Here is a 23254-nt window from a genome sequence, read left to right as displayed (position 1 = left end):
ATCCCATTGGTGCAGATGAGTTGTGCTCAGAGCAGCTTGGAAATGAGCATTTCCTGTGAACACACACCCACTTTCTGCCCCCCCTTGGACAACTGAGGGACAGCTGTGGTTTGCGACTTGCTCAAGGTGTCCTTGCTGAGCTGAAGACGCCGGGGTTTTTTTCCGGGCCCCATGCCTCCCTGCAGGTCCTGGCACATGTCACATGTCACAGGCCTGGGGAGAACCCTGTGAGCTGCCCCTTTAAGTCTGCAGCCAGCTCGTGTCCACTGAAGCCCCAGCTCAGGCCTGGCCCCTGCTCATCTCCTCCAGAGTGATTTTTACGCGGGTGGCTTCACACCACCAGTCCAACCCTCACTTGGCTTAGTGCTGTCACCCGGGGTCAGAGAACTCAATTCTTTAAGTGTGACCTCATTCTCATTCTGCAGAGAATCTTAGGAGGAAGAAAGGGACATGTCTGAGGTGACTCTCAAACAGGATCAGTCCCGAGGGAAGCCGAGTTGCCCAGCTGTGACCAATTCCACGGGAAATCCTCACCTGCTTAGGCTTACAGCCATGGCACTTCCGGAAGGGCCCAGCAGGCCCATCACCGCCTTTTAAAAGTCACTTAATACAGTACAGTTTTCAAACAGGAAAATGCTTGCTTCTAAAGGGTTCAACTGCGTGAGTTTTGACAAATACAATAACATCTGCTGGCTTTAAAGCCACCTGTTACTAGAAGCTGCATCAGATTATTCTCCATCATCCAGAATTCCCAGAGCAATTAAATCTGGTACAAAAAGTTCCCTCATCATGGGCTTTTGTCTTTCCTTTATTTGGTGTTCATCTCGTCTCTCTAGCAACACCGGTGACCGTGGTCACCAGTGAGGTTAAATGTGCCACATCCACAGTACTCTATCCAGCATCCTGACACTCCAAGCTCCCACCAGCTCCATGAGGATGAAACATAGGCTTTCTGCAAACCTTCCAAGCAGCCTCAGGTAGATCGCAGTGGCTGCAGAGCTCAGGGCCGGGCACCCCATCCCTGCCCTTAAATGCTGTTCAGCTGTGACTCTGCTCTCCTTGGACTATGGTCCAGACTCCTCTCACTTGCTGTAGGACCCAGACTCCAAATGCTGGCCCTGCATGCAGACTTCCTAGTCCCCTGGCTCACTGGAGCCTAGGGCCTCCCAAGGCCCTATGATCCCATCACTCTTCCCTAAGATCCCTTCCCTCCTCTCCCATGAGCTTTTCCCTCCCAATGAGACACCTAGTAGCTGTGCAAAATATTTTGGTGTTTGATGAAAAACAGTGGCAAGAATTTGAAATACAGGCTTATTTTCCTTTCCCAAAATGATGCCCCAGGTGGCATGTATGCAGAAAGGAAACAAGATAGGAGGGTGTGGGTGCCCTTTGGACATATCCCGTGCTGCAGTGCAGTGGTCTGGGTGCTGTACACGGCTTGGACTGTGGGCCTATTTTCCTGAACCACTGCTGTTCCCACCAACTGCTGCCTGCTCACACCACTCCCAGAAGCCGCTGTTTCCAGCCTTTCCAGGGGCTTGTGTCCCACCTTTGGACAGCAGTCTGAGGTTTCTGTCCATCTGACACCACACCTGTGCATTGGGGACAGTGTTCCCACTGCCCTGGCTTAACACTCCCGTCAGATCTTCAAAGGATAAACCAAAGCAACCCACTAGCTTGCAGTAGGGGCAGGGTAAATCTTTAGGCAGCTGCTAAAGTTGCAGAACAGGCCATCCTGAACCCTGATTTTGGTGAGAGACTGTGAGTAAAGGGGGAGGCCATGCCCTGGGGCCTGCTTTATTAAACTCTTCATCACAGAACCAGGTCGACCTGTATAGGCGTAACTGCCTACCCATGTGCCCTCAGTTGTGCACAACTTTCACTTTCACCATAAGGGAGGAGAGTCAAGAGCTGGAATTGGCCTACAGCAAGGCTGAAGAGCTACCTTGGCCCAGTACCCCCAGAGGCCTGGACTGGACACAGGACTTGGGGATGCCTTTGGGTTGGAGGTGTGGAGCTGGAGGAGATGGCCACTGACAGCAATCTCCAGAGAGACTGAGGAAGGGAGCATGCTCCTGGCTGAGCTTAGGAAGAGGGCTGTTGGCAGGAGACACTGAACCAGGAAAGTCAGTGAGCATCCACAGCAGGAGGGAGTCGTGACTGAGCTGTGACTCCAGCTATTTAGTCAGTGCCACTCAATCCAGGGACAATTGTTTCACCTTAATCACAACTCTCAGGTTGGGCGAGCCCAAACACCTGACATACTGAGAAATGATCCCTGCTTTGACACTGACAATAGAGCACACATCTCCAAAGAGATGCTGGAAAACGATAGGGGATAAGAATGTGCCAGCTGTCGGGGTCAGTATGTCTTCACACCGTCTTCTACCATTTTGTTCATCTTTCAATTTCAAAGGTGAGGAAAGGAGGAGCGCTCTTCTGGAAGGTCAGCTCCTCCTCCAATTACTGAGCTACACTCCTTCCTTCATGGTAAAGATGTCAAGGACCATAAAGTCCAAGCAGTGGGGTTCTTCCCATTCCATCCAAGCCCCACGTGGCTTCCACATTTTTCAATTAGTTTTCACCACTGGGAGGAGGAGTATGTATTTATCTCCTTATCAATCAAGCACAAAACTGGAAGAAACTCAGATCATCAAATCCAACCCCCATCGATTCAAAGCAGGAACTAGAAGCCAAAGAAATCAAGCAAGTGATAAAAGTCAGATCACCTTACTCTGTCCCCAAGGTTGCCAGGTGCTCCACCTGCTAGTGACAACTCTCCCCCCGACACTGGACAGAGTAAACTTAATTACATGGGGCTATCTAAGGATCTCACCTGATACCACACCACGCAAAGCTATCACTCACAAGCCATGTAATACCTTAAAGATGATCCTGGCTTTTATGTCCTCACTCTTTGGGCATACCTGTCTAGATTTGGAGTTGTTTTTTTTTTTTAATCCCTTGGCATCTAGGACATCTGAGGCACCAAATCCATACTACCACATCACACTATTCTCTACCACCTACTCTGTTTACCATGGCGGTGACACCCACTAGTCACAGTGTGTTACCTTCTAACATGAAGAATGGATACCAAGGCTTTTTCTAGAACACGAAGACCAGATAATCACCCATTACAGTACAGTGTTAAGATCTCACATGCTCCCTTATCCCACACAACTGTCCTCTGCCCCATGCCTCAATTCTAGAATTGAGCCAGTTCGATGACAGCGCATCAGTTTTACCTTACATTCTTCATCCAAGAGGTCCAAGATACCCAACTTAGCCTCTATGAGGTCGATGCAAGGTTGGTTATCATAAAAGTCAATCAAGGTCCAAGGGATCTGCTCCTTCATGTATTCTTCTTGCTCCAGTTTGAACACATGCTAGGCCAAGAAGTAAAAGGTCAAGGTGAGCGAAATGAAGACACACCTTGACACGAGTCTTCCCTAAACACTCAGGTGAGTTCTGGTTCCTAGAAAATGGCAGGAAACTGCCAGAAAAGGTTGGGGCACTAAGTCACAGTCATGAATGTGAAACAGAAAAGTTCGATGATTTCCCACAGAGAAATGTGACATCTACTGTAGGATAGTTAAATGATCAGTTGGGTCGCTACCCAACCAATCACAAGAAGTCACCCATACCTAGCCTGCATTTTCTTAAATGCTCTAGAAGCCCAGGATCAGAGGAGTGGGAATCAAAGCTAAGGAGACAAACATGAACTGCCAAAAGCTTCCCAAGTCACCTCCACCCTGCAGGAGTGCACAGCCACTTTGGAAAGCTGGGGGCTCCTCCAGGAAACCAAGAGGAGATCAGGGCACTGCTGGGACCCACTGACCTCAGATGGAAGAGAAGTGATTTGGGTTTTGCTCCAGGATGACAGCCAGGCTTCTGCCATCCCCAGCCCTGGCCCCCTGCTATTGAACCCCACTTACAGAGTTGAACTGCTGCTGGAGTTTCTCATTGGCATAGTTGATACAAAACTGCTCGAAGCTGTTAACCTCAAAAGTTTCAAACCTGCAGAAGAGAAAGTGGTAAATACAAAGGAAAAAGACACCTCCGTTTATGAAAAAAAAAAATTCACCAAGAATTCAACAAGATTACCCTCACCATCTATACCACGCCAGTTCAGCCCTAAGGCCAGCACTGAATTCCCATTTCTGCTCCAAGGCTCAGAGGCCACTGTTAGAGACAACAGCACTACAGAGAACCTCCATAAATTAGGGAAACAAGAACAGACAGCTATTTCCATAACTAGAAAAATACTGATAGTGGGAAAATTTAGGGAAAGCAGACATAAAACTGAGTTTGATTCCTAGCATCCCCCATCCCCCTCAAAAAAAAAAAAAAAAAAAAAAAAAAAAAACAGAGGAGCTGAGGACAAGGAAAAGTTCCCAGAAGGGGAGGTTTTTGAGACACTGTGGAAGGGACAGACCGTGATACCACCAATAGGGGCCTGAGGCACAGGCCCATGCAGCCTACGGCATTATGTCTCCACCCCTCCCCATTCCTCAATATCAAATTCTCTCAATGTTATGTGTCACAGAGGCCCCTTAAGACAGTGTCTTCCCCTAGTACTACTTTCAAACAGAAATGTTCATGCTTCCCCAGATGAGGTGAGTGATGATGGTGGCGGGCAGATGGCAATCTATACAGAGGGACCACCAAAAATAGAAGCATCACCCAACAGGCCTGGGTCAGTGCCTACAAAGCTTTAGGCTTCCCACGCCCACCTCCTCACTAAGGTATAAGACCCGGATAAGCAGGAAATCATCTCGAGATCAAAGAAGTCAACTGTTTGGAGACAACTGCATTAAAGTACAGCCTTTGGCCATGCCTGTGTGGGAGAAATAATTCTAGGTTAATAAAACAAGATCAAAGATGCAAGTCCATGCTAGGATGAAGGAGGCCACGCCTGTGTGATCCAGAGCAGGCAGAAAAGTGCCGCGTCGCTCAGTCATTATCCTGGAGTGTGGCCCTCCCAGCCCACGGGATAGTCCTACAGACTGGATTATGTCATTTAGAACCTCATTCCCTCCTCCCCACCTTCCCAAGAAAGACTACTAATGATAGTCGGGACCAGAGGAGATTTAATAAAACCCAAAGATGAAGAAAAAAAAAAAGCCACCCCAGCAATTGGCCCAATAGCGGCAACGGGGGTGCTGGCAGAGCTCCTCCTGAGCTCCACAGATAAATGGGCAATATTTAAATCTTTTTTTTTTTTTTTTTAAGGTTTACATTGGTTGTACTCCATGAAGAACATTCTCATTAATTTGAGATGGCTGAAATTAGCTCATAATATTGCTATTTCTAAGATTATCTGGTAACAATTCCTCCGCCATCTAGCGTAATTGCTGCAATGCCGCCGGGCCAGAGATGGATGAGGGGCTCAGGGAGCTTGGAACATGACTCAGAGGACCGAGCTCAGAAAGCCCCAGTGAGGGAGACGGGGCAACTTCCTCTCTGCCATGAAATTGTATTTGGAGTAATCCTTCCCATCCACAGATGACTTTTTAAAATAATCACAATGGACCAATTTATAGTTCACAGCATTAAAACGTCATAAGGAAATTTATGTACTAGAGAAATTGGATTTCCCTTGTAAGATCAATGTGGAGAATATATAGATCAGAACCCGTGGGTGAGGGAAGTTCAAAACATAAAATAAGACCAGGATGTGGCGTCTACACTGCTGGAGGGACAAGGATCACCCTGCTTTCATTTCTTTCTATCTTTACAATATCAGTTGAAAAGTCAACAATTTCCTTCTTATTCTACTGCAATTTTCAGTGTAGCCAAGGCCACAAATACCTCTAAAAATGACACCGTCACTGTTGCAAAGTGCAGTAAAGATGTTGACTAGCCACCCGGAGTTAATTATTCCCCTCCATGAATCCCCAGCTCCAGAACCTGGGCAGACAGCAGTGAGACAGCATGAAGCTTCTGGGTGGGGCAGAAGAGCGCAGGGCAAAGGAACCAGGGTCTCAAAGCTCAGCCTATCCAGGTTCCAAAGAGCACTCCCTACCATTTTGCCTTTGGTAGAATGTAAACACACGGAACACAGGATTCACAGGGGAGGACTTTCACCAAAGGATAAAAGTCATGCAGGAAAAACGACAGGGAAATTGACTCTAGACTAGCCGGTAAGAACTGGACCACGGTGTACTGGGACCAGAGAGGTGATCCAAACATCCCTGCAAGGTTCCTTTCCATCCAGAAGATCATAATCCTCACAGGGGACCTTGCAGGATATTAGCGAGCTTTCCTCAAACTTGGGCTGTTGGTTGCACCTTCAAACAGGAGGACTTGAATTCTACCCATGTACTTCTTTCTGTGCCCATATGTCCCCTCCCCACAAGGGACAGAAAGAACACAGTTCAAGGGACCACTCACAACCAAGGCCAAGAACAATTGGTCTTCTCAAGGACCTCCATCTGCCCCATTTGCCACGTGCTTCTAATTCTTGGCCCCTCTTCATTCCTGGAGCTCTGAAGTGGGGGAGGAAAATGCCTACGCTCTGGTCATCCTCTCCCAGCCAACTGTTCCAAGAACTGAGACCTGCAAAGAACAGCAAGTCATGATTCTTGCTGGAAAAAGCAACTGGGAAGATAGGAAGCCAGCCTATGAGAACCTCTTGATAGAGTCTAAACTTTACTTGCTTTAGGCTTTTAGAGGCAATCGAGGTTGTGGGAGGAGTTGCTGGCATGGACAAGAAAATGGACTTAATCTGAAGCATGAAGGAGGGCCGCATTCCAAAGGGTTGGCTGCCTCAGAGAGACTCGGAAGGTTGAGCTTGTTTTGCAGCACTTTGAGTTGTAAGGCTCCCCTCTACGGCTGACAGTGTCCTGGGTGAATCCCATAGTTTCAAATAACACTAGGATCAGCCATGATGTCCACCCTGAAAAAGAAAATCCCAGAGAGCTTCTCGGCCACTGTCCATGGGTTAGAGGGCAAAGACGGTCACTGAACTTCTTCCCCTGTAGTTCCTTTGACACTTTTTCATGCTGACCAGGGAGAAGCTAGGTGACCCTTTTCTGAAAAACTATACTGGGCCTATAAAATTATATATAACTTTGTTTTGGACAGTAGAACCAAGAAAACAATGCAAACCAAAGAAAGAATATTTTCTTCCATCAAAATGAAGACCAGTGAATCTAAGCAATTTACTTACAATACATCATTAGTCAATCTATGGAAAATATTTACAAGTCTTTTTTCAGTAACAGGCTGACATCCAGAATATGAAGAAAACTCATAATACTCAACAAGAACCACCTAATTTTGAAAATGGGCAAAATAACTTGAGTAGATAGTTCTTCATATTAGATATACAAATAGCCAAGAGGTACAAGATAACTAACATCATTACTCACTAGAAAAAAGGCAAATCAAACCATCGTTGCATACTACCTCACCCCATTAGGGTGACTACTAGGCAAAGAAATCCAGAAAATAACTGGTGCTGGTGAGGATTGTTGACTTTTCAACTGATATTGTGAAATCCTTCTGTACAGTTGGGTATGTTAAATGGTGGAATCATTATGGAAAGCAATATGGAAATGGCTCAAATTATTAAAAGCAGAATTGCCATGTAACTCAGCAATCCAACTTGTAAGTACATATCCAGCAGAATTAAATCAGGACCCTGATGAGATTTTTGCACACCCAGATTCCCTACAGCATTATTTACAAAAGCTTAGAGATGTGAACAATCCAAATGTCCATCAGTGAAAGAATGAATACACAAACTGTTACCAAAAATGGGAAATCAGCCTTTAAAAATAAAGCCTATCACATGCTACAACATGGATGAACCTGGAGGACACTGTGCTAAGTGAAACCAATCACTAAGAAAAATACAAGGTAATCTCACATGCGATATCCAAAATAGTCAAACAGACGATAATGATGGCTGCCAGAGGACTGAGAAAGGGAGAAAGGGTGTAGAGCTTCAGTTGAGCAAAACAAAAATTATGGGGAACTTCCCCAACAATGTGAATAAACTTAATAGTACTGAACTATACAATTAAAAAATGTTTAAGATAGTAAATTTTATGTTTGTTTACAATTATATTTTTAAAGATATTAAAAAGCACTAAATAAGCTGTGTGGATATTGTGGCTCACACCTGTAATCCCGGCAACTTGGGAGGCTGAGGCAACTTACTGAGGTCCTAAGTACTTAGGGAGACCTGTCTCAAAAAACAAAAGGCTTGGAATATGACTCAGTGGTTAATTGACCCTGGGTTCAATCCCCAATCCAAAAAAAAAAAAAAGAAGTTGGATATTACTTTTGCATTGCGAAGTACATGATAAAATAACACATATCACAGAAGGATATAAAGTCACAGCAAAATACATTTCCCAATTCCTAGAGCCTACACTTCCCTGCTTCCTTCTCCCAACCTCTTCCCACTATTTCTCTGCAGGACACGTGAATCTATCACATCCTGCGTTGCTCCAGAGGTCTCCCAGGCAATTGTTCTCAGCAAGACCGGCTGGCCATAGCCAGAGCCCCCACTACCTTGGCATTTTGAAGGCTGAAGTCAAAGACCAATGTGTGTTCTCCCCAAAACACAGATATGCATTTCTCATTGCCCCAAGAAGGCAAGAGAAAGAAAAGGTTACAACTAATCAGGCCCATAGAGGCAAACAGGTTTATGCAACCTGAAAAGCAAGCCCCAGCCAAAAGCTGCCAGGCTCTCTTCTATTAATCTCCATCCCCTGCCTGGAAAGAAATATCCCAAGGCAAGCTGCACAGACCCTTCGTTAAGGGGAACAGCTTGACTTGGGTTTGCTGAAGTGCTCTGGGTATTGCTTGCTTTGCACTTTTGGAGCTGGGACAGAGGAACATCATGAAGGCAAGCAGTCCTTACACCAGGATGCTGGGTGTCTGGGTGGCCCAGGAGGGCCTGTGAGCAGAGGGTTCACCATCATCCTGCAGAGGCAGCTTAGCAACCTAGCAAGACTGCCTCAAAATAAAAAGAGCTGGGGGTATAGCTCAGTGGCAGAGCACTCCTGGGTTCAATGCCCAGCATTGAGAATTAAATAAAAACAGTGCTGGAGTTTCCTGATGCCACAGAGAATGAGACGCTCCTTAGAGAGCATCATTTCCCACAGGTATTGGGAAAGCCCAGCGACTGGAATTAGCTTGAAATAGGAGGGAGGAGGGTACACAGGGCAACGGGTACGGTAGCAAGTCATCATCACATTAAAGAAAACAAGACAAATTCAGTGGATCTCTGGAAGGTGTCTCAAGTCCAAAGTAAGGCAGTACATACACCGTAACTGGAGCAGGGAAATGACAGTGGATAGTTCATGGCTTTATCCCAAGTTTCCACCAAATATTATCTCCCAGATTAAAAAATGATGTCACTGACCTGAGAGAACATCAACAGTGTGTCTAGACTCAATCCACCTGTGCGTCTGTGGCCAAGTGGTTTTAATTTCCTGGGCATTCATCACATGCCCTCTGACCAGGAGAGTGAGCCTGGAGCCAACCGTGTGGATGCAAAAACTTCCTGGCAGACCAAGCTGCTGAGAAGTGAGTGCATGTGCACTTAGGGAAAGCTTGGAGGGGCTTTCCTAGCATCCAGTGGCCCAGGCAGACAGCTGGCTTAACCCTAACCCAGCTCATCTCTCACTCTTTCTTCTGCCTGTAGGGTGCAACTTCAGCACTGAGACATGGAGACCCATGCACAGCCATTACTTTTCTCCAAGAGGAGAATGAATCATTTCACAATGCAGTTAGAAAAAGGAAAAAAGGAAGCTCCTGAGATAGGACAAGGATTTATAAAAGGGAAAACAGCATAGTATGTCTGGAAGGAAACAGTAAGTGTAGAAAAGTTCCCTGTAGTGCTCATCAGGGGCTGCATGCATGTGGCCTGTGTTGGGATCTGCTCTGAGAAGCTGTTGGATACTCGCCAAGGAGCCCACAGGCTGCTCCTGTATGAGGGAGACACACAGTCCAGGAGATGACACTAAAACTAGGAGGCTGGGCCCTCTGGATTGTCATCCCAAATACTGACAACTGTACCTTTCAAACCACAAACCCTCCCTGCAATCTGTCTCTAAATCTCTTCTTTGGGCAGTCATGGGAGCTTAGGGAAAATAAATTCAATTGTAAAAATTTAACAGAAATAAGCACAAAATCCTAGCTTGCATAAGCCCAGCTGACAAATGCATACTCAGCAGGCCAAGGAGCTTAACTTCCAGAGGCTTCTTACCACTGGGTAGGCTGTCACTGGGAATTCCTGGGAAGGGAGCAATAGTCTATTTAAATTCAAGGCACTGTTAAGAAAACACATAATACAATAGAACTCGGGCACAACATTTTACCTATCACTACAATCAAAGTCATAATATTTTTACAGGCTATTAATGAGTTTGCAGACTAATCTTTCTGAACCAAAGCTTCAATAAAATTAAGATTCTTGCACAGGCAGGTAAAGGGCATCAGGTTAGACGGTGAGGCCTGGGCTTCTTCAGGTCTTCCTTGGGAAGGTAACACTAAAGGTGTCTTGGGAAATGTAATGACCTGAAAATATTTGAGGTAGAAGAATAAAACAGAATCAATCACTGACATCCATATAGTAAGTTCCTAGACCATGCAGGCTGTTTCGTGCTCTCACAAGTGCAACTAGAAGTACTGAGCAAAAAGCAGGCGCTCCACTGGCCAGAAGGGGAAGGGGCCTGCCCGTCACTCTGCTGAAACCCAGGAGGGTCTGTGAGAGGACGCTCGCCCCCACCTCCCTCCCGAGGGTCCTTCTCCACTCGCCCCCACCTCCCTCCTGAGGCCCCTCGTCAGCCTCAAGGTTCCTCTTCAAACCTTGCTTCTTCCATTCCCAAAGGTGTCTCCCCTACTTCCCACATTCTACCAGGACTCCCCCCTTCAAGGCTCCAGTTCAAACTTCACCTTCTGCGTAAAGCTTTTCCTGCCTAGGCAAACAAGTGTGCCCTCACTGGGCTTCAAGCTGCTAAGTGCCCAAATCTTCAAATGGACCATTCTACAGTTCCTTCTGCTACCTCCTGCATTACTTAGCTAGTGCACACAACTCTGCAGCCTATTCCGGAGGACTCTGCGAGGCCAGACATCAGGTTTCATTCTTCTTCCACCATACATGTGACATGGTTCAAAATGAGAATCCCAGTGATCAACAGCAAAAATCAAATGTAATTGGGAGAGCCCGTCTTTGCATGGGAAAAAAAGCTGCTTTAAGTGAGGATTCTCGACTCCAACCCCACCACCAGGCACGTCCCAGCTGAGTTTCGGCCCACTAAGCAGTGCTTTGATAGAGCAGCGCTGTTCTGACGACGCTGCATTTCTATGGGTCTGGACTTCTATTTTAAGACAGAAGCCATGACTTCTAGGATTTGCAGATCCAGGAGGATTTCATCTATTATTAGCTTAAAGAGAGCAGGACGCTGGTCAGAAGATAAGTGCAAGGAGGGTTGCAACCCCATTCACACAACTTCAAAGAATTCTAGATGAGTCTGGAAAGAACCCCAGATAATGTGCCTCAGAACTTCATTGGAAGCTATAGAAACTAAAGACCAGAGAGGGACTTATCTATAGAGTGTCGTTCAGTTACTTGATGACATCACTGACACACAAAGCCAATCCCCCAACGGCTCCTCAAGCATACCTTCCACCACTTCGTGCTGCCTGGCCCCGCTTGGGATAAAGCACTGTAATTAACAGTGCTTTCAATTAGCCAGGTAGTCCACCAGGATGATCCCCCAACAGCACTGGGCAAAATCACACCATTAAAATCATCACTTTGATTGACATACTCAGTGAGGCTGAATGGCAGATTGAAATAAAACATGACCAACACACAAAACCCTAACTTACAGAATGATGATGGGCCACTCATGTCCCTCTCTGGGCCACAGTTGACCAGCAGTAAAAATAGATGTATCATTTCCGAACAGGGGAGCTACTAATGTTCTGTTTGTACTGGGGACTGAACCCAGGGGCACTTAACCACTGAGCCACATCTCCGGCCCATTTTTATGTTTTATTTAGACACAGGGTCTCACTGGTTGCTGAGGCTGGCTTTGAACTATTGATCCTCCTCTGCCTCAGCCTCCCAAGCCACTGGGATCACAGGAATATGCCACAGTGTCCGACTGCTACTAGTGTTTTGATGAGGCCCATTTTTTCCTTGGGACTGCCTTCTATCTTGATACCCACTAATCATCCTTGGCCTCACACCAGGAGTGACTGTTCATCAAGACAGACAAAAATGCTCACATATTTTAAGCTCCCCTAGTTGAGATCAGGAAGTTCTCAAGTCCCTTGCTAGCCCTTAAATACCAGCAAGAAGACCCTGGTGACCAGCAGGTGGAGCAAAAGCTGGGGGGAAAGGTGGCAGGCCTACCCATAGATGTCCAGGACCCCGATGAAGGAGTGCTGCTTGATGGAGGTGTGCAGGGCCTTGTTGATGTGCTCCACAATCCAGCCAAACAGCTGGGCGTAGATGTGTTTGGCCAGGGCATTGCGTGCATTGATGACCTGCTGCAGGGACATGGTCTTGACGTAGGTCTCTGAGGTGGTGACCAGCTTGCGATGGCACAGCCAGTGCTCCATCTGGTTGTGCTCCACCCCTAGCAGGCGGCAGAAGTTGCTCAGGTGTTCATCCTGGGGCTGGGGAGAGAACAAGAGGAAGAGACTTGTCAAAGACTGGGTCCCTTAGCCACATCCTCTCTCCTCCCCAGAAGGAAAACAAGTCCAATTGCAGCCCTCCCAGAACCCCATCTCCTCCCCATACACCACACCCCCACTAAGTTAGAGCCAGAATAGTGTTGCTCAAACTAATCATCACACTGGCTGAAGACCAAATTATCAGGACTTAAACACCCTCCTGTCCCCTCCTCCACTACCAAGGTGCTGCTGAGTAACCAGGAAGAGGGAACTGCCTGAGAGAAAGGAGCAGAAAGGGAATTCATAGTGCAGGAATGGATGACCCACCCAGAGTTGGGAGCCATCGGGCAGCAGGTGCACAATCAGTAGTTTACATCTGCAGGGGGCCAGGTGCAGAGCTAACCCACAGCTGGGAAAGCAGTTTTCTTCCTGCTCTTCAGAATTCTTTGCTTACAAGTGCCACAAACTAGCTGCATGTTCAAAATAACTCTTGGGCTCCTAAGGCTGGAGAGACCTTTTAAGGCACTCCTCCTCCTCTATACAAGGGTAAGGATGGCAGAGCACCGACAGCCTTCTGGGTGGATAGAACACAGAACGGGAAGTTTAAACCCCCTTATTCCAAATTACACGAGATGCCAGTGGGTGTGTTCTGTCATGCTGGGCAAAAAAACAGCTAAAACCCAATGGACGACGTCCCTCCTGGTACTTATTCCCTGCCGTCCCTGTAGCCTTAGCCACAGTAATACCAATTCACATGCAACTCAACTCTACTTATATTCTCAAAGCATTTACTGCTGGGAAAGGTTAATGTGAGAAGTTAGATAACATGGTGAAGATGTGGAAGATTTGGACCTAATATCAGTTGAAACACTTTTACTGATAAAAAATCACATGAGTTTGGAGCTAGAAAGATACTGGAAATTCCTCCATTTTAAGTCTCTTTCCCATATAGATAAAAAGCTGAGCCCTAGAGAGTTGCAATTGCTTACCTGGGTCCTGCTCACTCAGAGCTCCTCTGCCCAATGTACCTACTAGCTACCCAGCTGTCTCCAACGGCCTCAGTGGAGTCTTCTCCAGCAGTTACCAATCACACACCACCTGGCATCTGAGCCACTGAATACCTCAAGTCCCCACTGTGTCTTGTCTCACGTCACAAAAAATATATAAGTCTCTCAGATAATTCCCACTGTCCACTCACAGAGCCCAACGGAAAGCCTGTCCTGGGTTCCTCTCTGCTTGGGAAAGCTGCAAACCTAGCATTGAGCCTGCTGGAGAACTTAACTCTCAGGCTGGAAGGGAATCCCTTAGAATACCATATGCCCCCTCCTAATGGTCCTAAATTGCACATAGGACTCATTTTCTGATGAAGCCACCTTATAAAATTTAAAGAAGGACTTGTTCAATGAAAATCAACATGGATAATGATCATCATTTCCCCCTTAACACACATCCTCAGGCCATTTTCCCCCTGCAGATATATAAGTCCATCTACCCAAAACAAATGTAAAATATAATGCCAGTAGAAAGAACCTCCCCAAATCATTACAACCCATGTTTTTCTGAAACAATTGCAAACAGCATTAATTGGCTTTACCCACATCAGGTTAAATACAATTGAACTGGTTTTCTAAATGTACCTTGTGAACACCAAGAGCTTATTTACCAAAGAAACTATGTTCCCAGGAAACTTTGGAACTGCCATCCTGATCCAACCCCTTTAATACTCAGATGAGGAAATTGAGGCTCAGCAAGGTTCCTAGACACCTGGCCACAGTGCCCACTTGGCGTGGGCTGGCTGGTGTGGATAGTCTTATACTTGCTCAGCAGTGGGGTGTCCTGCCACTTCCCTGGGCCAGCAGCCTTTTACCCTACAGCCTCCCCCTGCCAATATAAAGCCATATGGAGTTTAGTGCCTGAGGACTGTTTGGCAAGCAACAAGTTTAGCTGTGGCAAATGTCCAATTTGTTCATCTGACCTATTTCCAAGAAATTCTTAATTGCTAGGGAATCCATCTGCAGTGCTGTGCCTAACATTTAAGATGCTTGCCAGCAGCAAAAATAAGGACCCAAGGCCTGCTCCCAGGTGCCCTCCCCCTTCCTGACGCTGCATGCTCTAAGTGCAGCAGTGGAGAGGAGCCACAGTTAAGGAATTCTGCTGTCCACCCAGGGACAGATGACCCGCCCTGCAGTGAGCTGCCCTACTCACACACCGGCTTCTGACTGCTGATTAAAGGTGCTAACTGAAACTGATCTAACATCATGCCATTACACTTAGACATAATTAACTGATACTAAATCCATTAAAAATAGTCAGCATTATAGGTAACAGATTAGTTTTATGGGCCCATAGTGCCAAATTCAAGGAATAAATTGCATCTGGTGTCCAAGTAATTGGATGTTGTTGGATCTCCAAGGTAACTGTGGTGACCATGGAACACATTCTCATGTTTTAATTAAAAATAAAAACTACCAAGCAGAAGGCACACTGCTTATGGGTAGGCAACCTTTCCAACAGGAAGCCCACCCCATGGACCTGAGGAATAAGCCATCTCTGAGAGGCTACAAACACTTAACATGCATTTCTCAAGCTTGTACTCAGACCCCTGCTTTGCTTAGCACGAATGGGAGCTGCCTGCAAGCAGAGGGTAATCCCAGGTCAAAGGGCAAGACTAGCGGTGGTACAGGGGGAAGAACACAGTGGGGACCCTGTCCCAGCTGTGCCATTAACTGTCATTCTGGCCTTGGACAGGTTCTCTCTGAAATTTAGATTTTCCTCCCCCATGTGGTGAGAGGGATGCTCCCGAGATCCACTCTGGGTCTAACATCAAGAATGGTGACAGTCATGACCTCAATCCACAGGCTGGGAGCTGAGGCTGTGTTTTATCCTCCTCCTCACACTGGGGTGGGTGGCATCATCTACACCTCACAGGAGGCAAGAGATGCAGAGAGGCATGGCAATTTCCCGGAGTCCTGCAGCTGGGAAGTGGCAGAAGCAGGATTTGAGGCTCGGCAGTATTGGCTCAAGTCACTGCCCTCACTGTCCTTTAGACACCCTCTACTTGCAGAGCCATCTGAGACAGTCTAGACTGGCGGCCTGTGCTCACAAGCCTCCTGCCCCCTCCGCCTGGTAAGAGAAGGGTTGCTATCCCCATCTGGGTTCCGATTTGCCAAAGTTCCTCCCACTTCACCGCCTGCATCCTCTAACTCCTCTTCCAAGTGTGCCCTGATGGTCTCACCTTGGCATGGACCTCATACAAACACTCTACAAGTGCCAATGCGACAGGCAGAGACCATAACAGATGTGGTTCTAGAGTTTAGTGGGGGCACAGGCATTGATCAATCACTAAGACGTACTTTCCTTCTCCCCTGAAGGTCCTCAGAGGCCAGGTGTGAAAGACCAGCTGTAAGCTCAGAGACATTTAAGGCTGTCCTAAGATGGCATAAACCAGGTCCCACACCCTACTGCAGGTCCTCAGGAACTCCTGGCCTGGTTCTCATGCTTCACCATCAACCTAGTCAACATCTCTGCCCATCTCATGCATACTTCCTTTCATTTTCATCACCCCCAAGTCCTAGAGAACAATCGTTCATCCATTTGTCTACCTCTTGAGTGCCTACTGAGTCCTGGACACTATGCTTATAAAAGATATTGAACAAGAGCAGACTCTGCTTGCAGAGTTTGGGAGTAGGGTGGGACAGCAAATCAAAGAAGCACATGATAAATGCCAAATAGCCATGCTAATGCCAGGGAGGAGAGGTACAGAGTGCTGAGAATCCTAGACAGGGGGCTGGGGCATCAGCTCAATGTCAAAGCACAGGCTCAGCATGCTTGAGACCCTGCATTTTATCCCCAGAACTGACCCAGTCCCTCCCCAGCCAAAAGAGTCCATCATGGGGGATGAGACAGAGAAGTTGTTCAGTGGGTTGGAGGCTCAGGGAAACTGTCATATTTCTTGCATCTTATCAGTCTAAACCAGGAGCTTGTTAATGCAAAGATTCCTAATATTACCTGTCCCTGACACCAAACAGAGTATGCCTTTGCCTTAAGAATCTGTGGGACATTTGCTGGGGTATGTGCGTAGAGAGGCACAGATCCTCTATGCCTTTCTTGTTAAAAGACTTCATTGAACTATATTCAAATGGCGATACGGACTCAGTTTAGAGAGGGTCTGGCCTATACTAGAGGCTCACCCACCACCTGTCAGGCCCACCCGTTTCTCTCCTAGCATCACTGTGCTAGCCCCAGGGTACCCCCATGTGCATACAAATAGGCACGTAAATAACAGGGGTCAGAAACTGTTCTGGCTCACCTGATACCATCAGCCCCAACATTCCTTCCTTTTCCACAGACCCAAGTGGGGGCTCCAGAATCTGTGGTGAGGATGGCAACAGGCCCAGGAGCTTTGTGAACCCAAGCCTGTTTCTCATTTAAGGAAAATGTGGGGTGGAGGGGAAACCGGTGATGAGCTCAGTCCGATCCCAGATAGAGCTCAGGTTTCCCCCTCCCTAGGTAGGGCCAGTTTGACCTTCTGATAACCCTAAACCCCATATCTATAAGAGGTTAGTGAATGTCTGCTCAATGGAAAAAGCAGCACCTTGTGAGTGGCCGTGGCACCTTTTGTCTTTCCCCAGCATTGCGTTATTTAAATCCACATCATTGGAAATAAGACTCACATTTTGTATCGCCCTAGGACCTAGTCATAAACGGGCACAGAACAGGTAGAAATAGGTGCAGATTCATCTACTCAAAGTCAGAACACCAGTTTTAGCCTAGGCCCTCATCACTAAATTCCAGACAGGACACAGCGGTTTCCATCTGTACCACCGCACTGGGAACTGCTCCACCACCCACGTAGACAACGTAGACAATGTATCTACCAGGTATCAGCCACTAACTACATTGGGCTCCAGGGCAAGAACCTTATCATGAGCCTTTGTGGAGTATCACAGATTTGAGACATCTGTGGAAGTCCTGCAAAGACTGCCTCATATTGACATAATCCTGGCCAGTAAGGTCCCCTTGTCCTGTATTTTCAGATAGACTAAGTTCCTTTGAGGCAGTCACCAAGTATGGGACCCAATACTCCCATCTCCTTGTTGTAGCAAGCTCAGTCTGGAGCCCAGAAAGTACTCCATAGATTGATGACATGCTGTGGAATCCCATGTGCCTCAGAGTTGGCAAATCAGCCCATCAAAAAGAATTTATTGAAGAGCCACTAAATTCCTTGCCCTCGCTGATAGACATTTGATGGTAGCCGATTTGAAATGGATTGGTTCTTTTAAAAAAAATTATCAGTAAGTCAACAGAAATCATTCCTGTTAAGAATGAATAACCTAAGGGTGCCCTCTAAGTGCAGAAACACATTTCACTCATATCAAACTGTAGGAATAAATTGTGTCCATTTTATCTCTGGTGCTGAGGTGCGACTTACTGATATGCTACAGGAATCACCATCCCGCTCAGCCTGAATCGCCACACTTCCCAGGTGCAGGATAGAAGCAATTATCTTAAAAATGCTTATCTGATGGGACTCTCTCACTCCTGCAAGAAAAAAAGTGAATGAATGACACTCAATATCCATGCTATGATACAAAGGACATTTTACCCTTTTTAAGGACTTAAAAAAAAAAAAAAGTAAGGGTTGATTTTTCCATCCTGGGCCAATGACTCCTAAAATGATCCAGGCTGTGCACCATGTAATTACCACTCACAGTAACAGCGCAGAGGGCAAAAGGGCTGCTGGACTGAAAGGAAAATATTTAACTTTGATTGTCCCAAGTAGACCAGATGGGTCACGCCACTATTTTTACTTCTCCAAGAGCATACGAGAGGCAGCAATCACACAGACTCATTTGGGACTTCATTTCAACCAAGCACCTTATGGACATTTTTTATGAGTTTAATAAGAATGGTCATTTATCTGCAGTCATTTCTCCCTCAACGTAAAATCCTGCAAACATCTGTGACACATCCGCTGTGCCAATGGGGAAAGAGTAGAAACAGTCCCTAAGGTGGCTGTTCCAGGGGCTGCCCAGCCAGCTGGCTCATGGCCAGCCTAGATGGGGGTGGTTGCTGTCCACGCTACGCATGCCCTCACAGTGACAGACATGCACGCCTAGCCCAGAACAATTGTGACTGCAGAGAGGACTGTCAAATTTGTTATTTACCCAAGTGAATTGTCAAAGGCATGGATAATCTCTTAAAATTTATGTTTAGCTTGAAACCATTATCATATCTCCTTAAATTACAATATATTTCAGACTTATAAGGAAAGGCAACAGAAAAATATAATGAAGATATCTGTAAACCTACCACTGGGTTTAGGAAGTAGTAGTTATTGCCCCACAAGCCTCCCTAGCTTCAGCTACTTATCTTCAGGCAATACTTAAGCTAAAAAAAATGAAGTCAGTAATACCTACATGAACAGGAGGCATAGCCATGTCAAGCTACAGTTACAAATTCTCCCAGATAATCTGTGAAGTGGACAACCCAAACATGAACTAGGCAAAGTGAACAGACAAGAAAGTCTCTTCTTAGTATGGGATACTCTGAATAAGCAGAACCTCACTGAGAAGCTGTGGCCCATGGTCTCTTTTTATAAAGTTCAATTAGAACACAGCCACATCCATTCACATTTTATCTGTGTCTGTTTCTGTGTTACCACATTTTATCTTTGTTTCTGTGTTAGGACAGCAAAAATAAGGAGGTTAAAAAAAAAAAAAAAACCACCTGGCTTTTTCTTAAGAAAAAGCGTGCCAACTTCTGGAATTAAAAAGGTGGGGGATAGAGTATTATTTAGTTTTTAGAGTATTATTTAATACTCTTATGAAAATAATTTCACAAGCACTATCTGCTTTGAGATTAAAACATCCATCTTAGAGCCCTGCAGGGGCTCACTCCCTCCTACCAGCTCCTGTCCACTGCTTGCATTCGCACTACAGAGGACCAATTACCAGAGGCCTTCTCCCGTCTGTCCAACTGGCAGAATGTAGCCTGCTTGGGCTGGAAGTGTAACTCAGTGGCACAGCACTGCCCGGCACAAGCAAGGCCCTGAGGGCCAAGTTCTGTCCTCAACAGAAAAAAATAAATCCTGTCTCACATCAAGTGGTCAAGTGTCCTCCAAACCCCCCAACCCTAGAGAATAAGACATGTGATGCTGAGGCAATAGTGGGTGCTTCTCAATATGTTCTCTCAGCTTCCCATCCTCCCTCCTTGCCCTGCTGACACTGGGGCTGCCATCCTGTGCCTGCTGGAGGAAGGCCAGGCTTGCTCCACAGAGGGCACCGCAGTGATACATGAGGCCATGCAGCAGGGAGGCATCTCCCTCCCCCTTTCTGGTCCTCCCTAGATGACTGTCATCTGGGTGCCTGGCAACCTCCCTGCTGAGCTCCCACTGTGCCTCCCTCAATATTCAACCCTGCATCAAAAGCTCCTCAGTAGGCCAGGCCCCACCCCACTCCCGGACAAGTGCACCTGGCTTGTGGAGACTGCTGGCCTCCACCCTCGGGCAAGTTTCTTCACCACAATCTTGGTTGAGCTTTAGTTGACATCTAAGTCTCAGGGCTCCTCTACTCAATAATTCCCACACTGGATGCCTCTCCTTGACCTAGCCATAGCCTCTGTACCTACTACTTCTGGACCCTTAAAGTCCTCTTTTATCTCTTCATAGTTATTAACGCTCTGAGGCTCTAGTCAACAAATATTCACATTCATTTTTCTCCATTGGAATAACCACTATGGTTTTTATCTCCTGGTAAGGTTTATCCTGTACCCATGAACTACATGGGCCAGTTACACCAAGATGTGTCCGACATGGGGATTTCAGCACTCAAGGGCCTGGTTTCCTCCCTACATAGGGATGAGGCCATGCCTTGTTTTGCTACTGGATAAAACTTCCCTGACAACCACCACAGGACACAACAGACTGCACCGAGTTAGTCACGAGGCTCAGAAGCTGAATTCTCTATCAAGGAAGGGGCTGGAACGACATGGGGCCATGCTGAGTCACTTGCTGGTTTAGGGCAGAATTCTTAGGCTTTCCTTTTCGTGGCTGCAGGTCCCAGGAACTGAGCATGTCCACGTCCCAATCAAGAAAGGCTCACCTTCTACCTTGCTACCTGGGGGCTCTTCTCTTCAAAGAGTGGAGCTGCAACCTCTTCTAGCTCTACCATCCCCTTCTGTCCCTAAAGGACAGACAGAACTTCTTGCCTTGAGAATCCCACTGCTAAAGTCTCCACGGAAACAGGTAACAAAACCAACTGCAGGTGGGACAGGGCTTCCAGGCTTTTACAGTCTGCTTCCAGCTCGGATTCCGTGACTGTGGCACTCGGGTAATTTGGCCCAGTGTTCTTCCTACTAGAACACACTGCCTCTGAACCCAGACCCTGCGCAGAAGGCACAGCCACACTGAGCTTTGCTTTGTTGGTGTCAACGGCCCAGTGAGTGAAGCAGGATAGATCATAGTGCCTGGAAGAGACTTTCAAAACCTTGCTTTTTTTCTTTTCTCTTGGTGGGGGGGGGAGTGTGGATAGGGTGATTGCCCACAGAGGCAGTCTACCACTGAGCTACATCCCCACCCCATTTAATTTTTGAGACAGGGTATCTATGTGTTACCCAGGTTAGCCTTGAACTAGTGATCCTACCTCATCTTCCTGACTAGCTAGAATTACAAATGGGTGCCACTGCACCTGGCTCAAAACCTTTTCTTCTTTTAGTACTGGGGACCGAACCCTCAGTGCCTTAGCACCGAGTATATCCTAGTTCTTTTTAAGACAAGGGGTATACTTGCTAAGTTGCTGAGGGTTCTGTTAAATTGCTGGCCTTGGCCTTGTAATCATTCTGCCTCCCAAGGAAATGGGATTACAGTCATGCACCACTGTGCCCACCTGTCCAGCTCCATTTTTTTGTTTGGTTTTGTTTTAGAGATGAGCCAACAAAGCTCCAAATTTTAAGCTTTGGAGCCCAAGGGTTGGGATGAAAAAGGGTGAGGTGTCATTTACCAAGGGCATGAAGCCTTCCCCCGTGTAAGCTCGTGAAGACTGGCAAGGCATGTGGACACCATGGTGCCACCCCTCCATATGATCACCCTCCAGGCCCATTTCTCACAGTGGAAGCCTCTTACCCAGAAGTGTGAAGGCTTGCCGAGTCTTCTCAAAGTCCTCTGCGTCATCTACACCCTCGATGGCTGTGTCTCCTCCCTGGGATGTATAGAAAAAGTCCTCTGCACACGCTGTGGAGGCAAGAAAGTCAGGTGTCAAACACTGCAGAGACCCTTCACCCTGTGTCACCCACAGATCATGACCCACAAGGAGTTCCATTTCCCAAGCACGCTATTCCAGACCAAATTTTAGTTCCAGCCAGTTGTGAAACCCTTTAAAGTATTCTTCATCCATAATGGCAAATCAGAGACAACTGAATAAAAAACAAAAATCACATTACTCTGCCAGAATGTGCTACCGTATTTATATAAAACTGGTGTGGGAAAAACATGTTAATACAAAAGACAAATAGATTATGCAAAGTTCAGCTTAATGGGACCTTGCCCAGATTTATTTTTAAGACAGACCCAAAATACGTAAGTCAAATGCATAGTTAGAATCACCTCCTAGGTCATAGACTTCCATGACCCTTGCTTAAACACTTCATTTAACATGAGGGGCTGTGATGTGCCTTGGGTGACCTGGTTTTCCTATTCATTTGTTGGGCAAGGTCAGGGCACACTTGAGCTGTTCAGGCACTTGAGCAAGCGCAGGCCGAGATCCTCAGGGGTTTGTTCTCATTCCCCAGCTTAACGCTGTGTCAGGCCTCTGAGGAAGCCTAGGCACAGCTGGTAAAGAGGGGTCCGAGGCTCTTGGCTGAGTCTCAGCCAAGCTTAGCGGGGGACAAAAATGCAACAAGCCTCGGGTAGGACCTGCACTAGAAGTAGGATGGTAAAAGCAGCTTAAAAGAGGGACCCGGTCACCCAAGTCATTTAGAGTAACAATTGCTTGCTATCAAACTTACCCTCAGAAATCACTTAGTACCCTGTGTGGTGTGACTCTGCCTGCTACTTCATGTTCTGAGTACATAATGTTTGGTTCTGACAGGATGCCCAGTCTGTACAAGGGCTGGTTTTCCTCCTCCCTGAAAACCCCAGTTCAATTCTTTTCCCTTGACCGAAGCATGCACGGTTGAATGCACATCAACTGAGCGTGCTTAGCTGCAGCTTCACAGCAGCTCCCAGTCCTCCTCCAACACCTCGTCCTTCTGATTTATCTCCCAAGAACTTCTACAGAATTTTCCTCTCTGCAGACTGCCATTGCCCTGGGTCTGACCTTCAGCATCTGTTGTCTGGGGACTGCTGCAAAAGACTCTAAACCCAAATCCTTGCTTCTGCTCATGTCCTTCCAAATGCACCTCCAAAATGCTGGTAATTTCAGTCACACTGCTCCCTTGTTTGAAGCCCCTTAGAGATCAATAGCAAAAATTATCAACCTAGAACCTTCTCTTAGACCTTCCAACACATGGCTACAGCCTACTGCTCCCAACTCCCGACTTCAGTTTCCTGTCCCTGATCAACTCATCCTTCTGTCCATGCTGTGTTACCTTCCTTCTGTCCATGCCATCA

The 23254-nt window shown here is 46.8% G+C and overlaps 1 protein-coding gene across 1 annotated transcript in view; it reads right to left on the bottom strand.

The window, feature by feature from the left end:
• Positions 1–23254, bottom strand: part of Myo5b (myosin VB) — a 194017-nt gene that overhangs the window by 103499 nt on the left and 67264 nt on the right. Inside the window, exons 8-12 of the mRNA XM_077105607.1 lie at positions 21770–21877; positions 18080–18189; positions 12386–12651; positions 3939–4020; positions 3249–3389 (exon numbers count right to left, since the gene is read on the bottom strand). Coding sequence (XP_076961722.1) covers positions 3249–3389; positions 3939–4020; positions 12386–12651; positions 18080–18189; positions 21770–21877 — 707 coding nt within the window. The remainder of the gene's footprint in view (positions 1–3248; positions 3390–3938; positions 4021–12385; positions 12652–18079; positions 18190–21769; positions 21878–23254) is intronic.

The sequence above is a fragment of the Callospermophilus lateralis genome, chromosome 17 (genome assembly GCF_048772815.1).
Source record: "Callospermophilus lateralis isolate mCalLat2 chromosome 17, mCalLat2.hap1, whole genome shotgun sequence".
NCBI classification, from domain to species: Eukaryota; Metazoa; Chordata; class Mammalia; order Rodentia; family Sciuridae; genus Callospermophilus; species Callospermophilus lateralis.
Note: the sequence above shows the minus strand (reverse complement) of the source record. Positions and strands in the feature narration are given on the sequence as shown.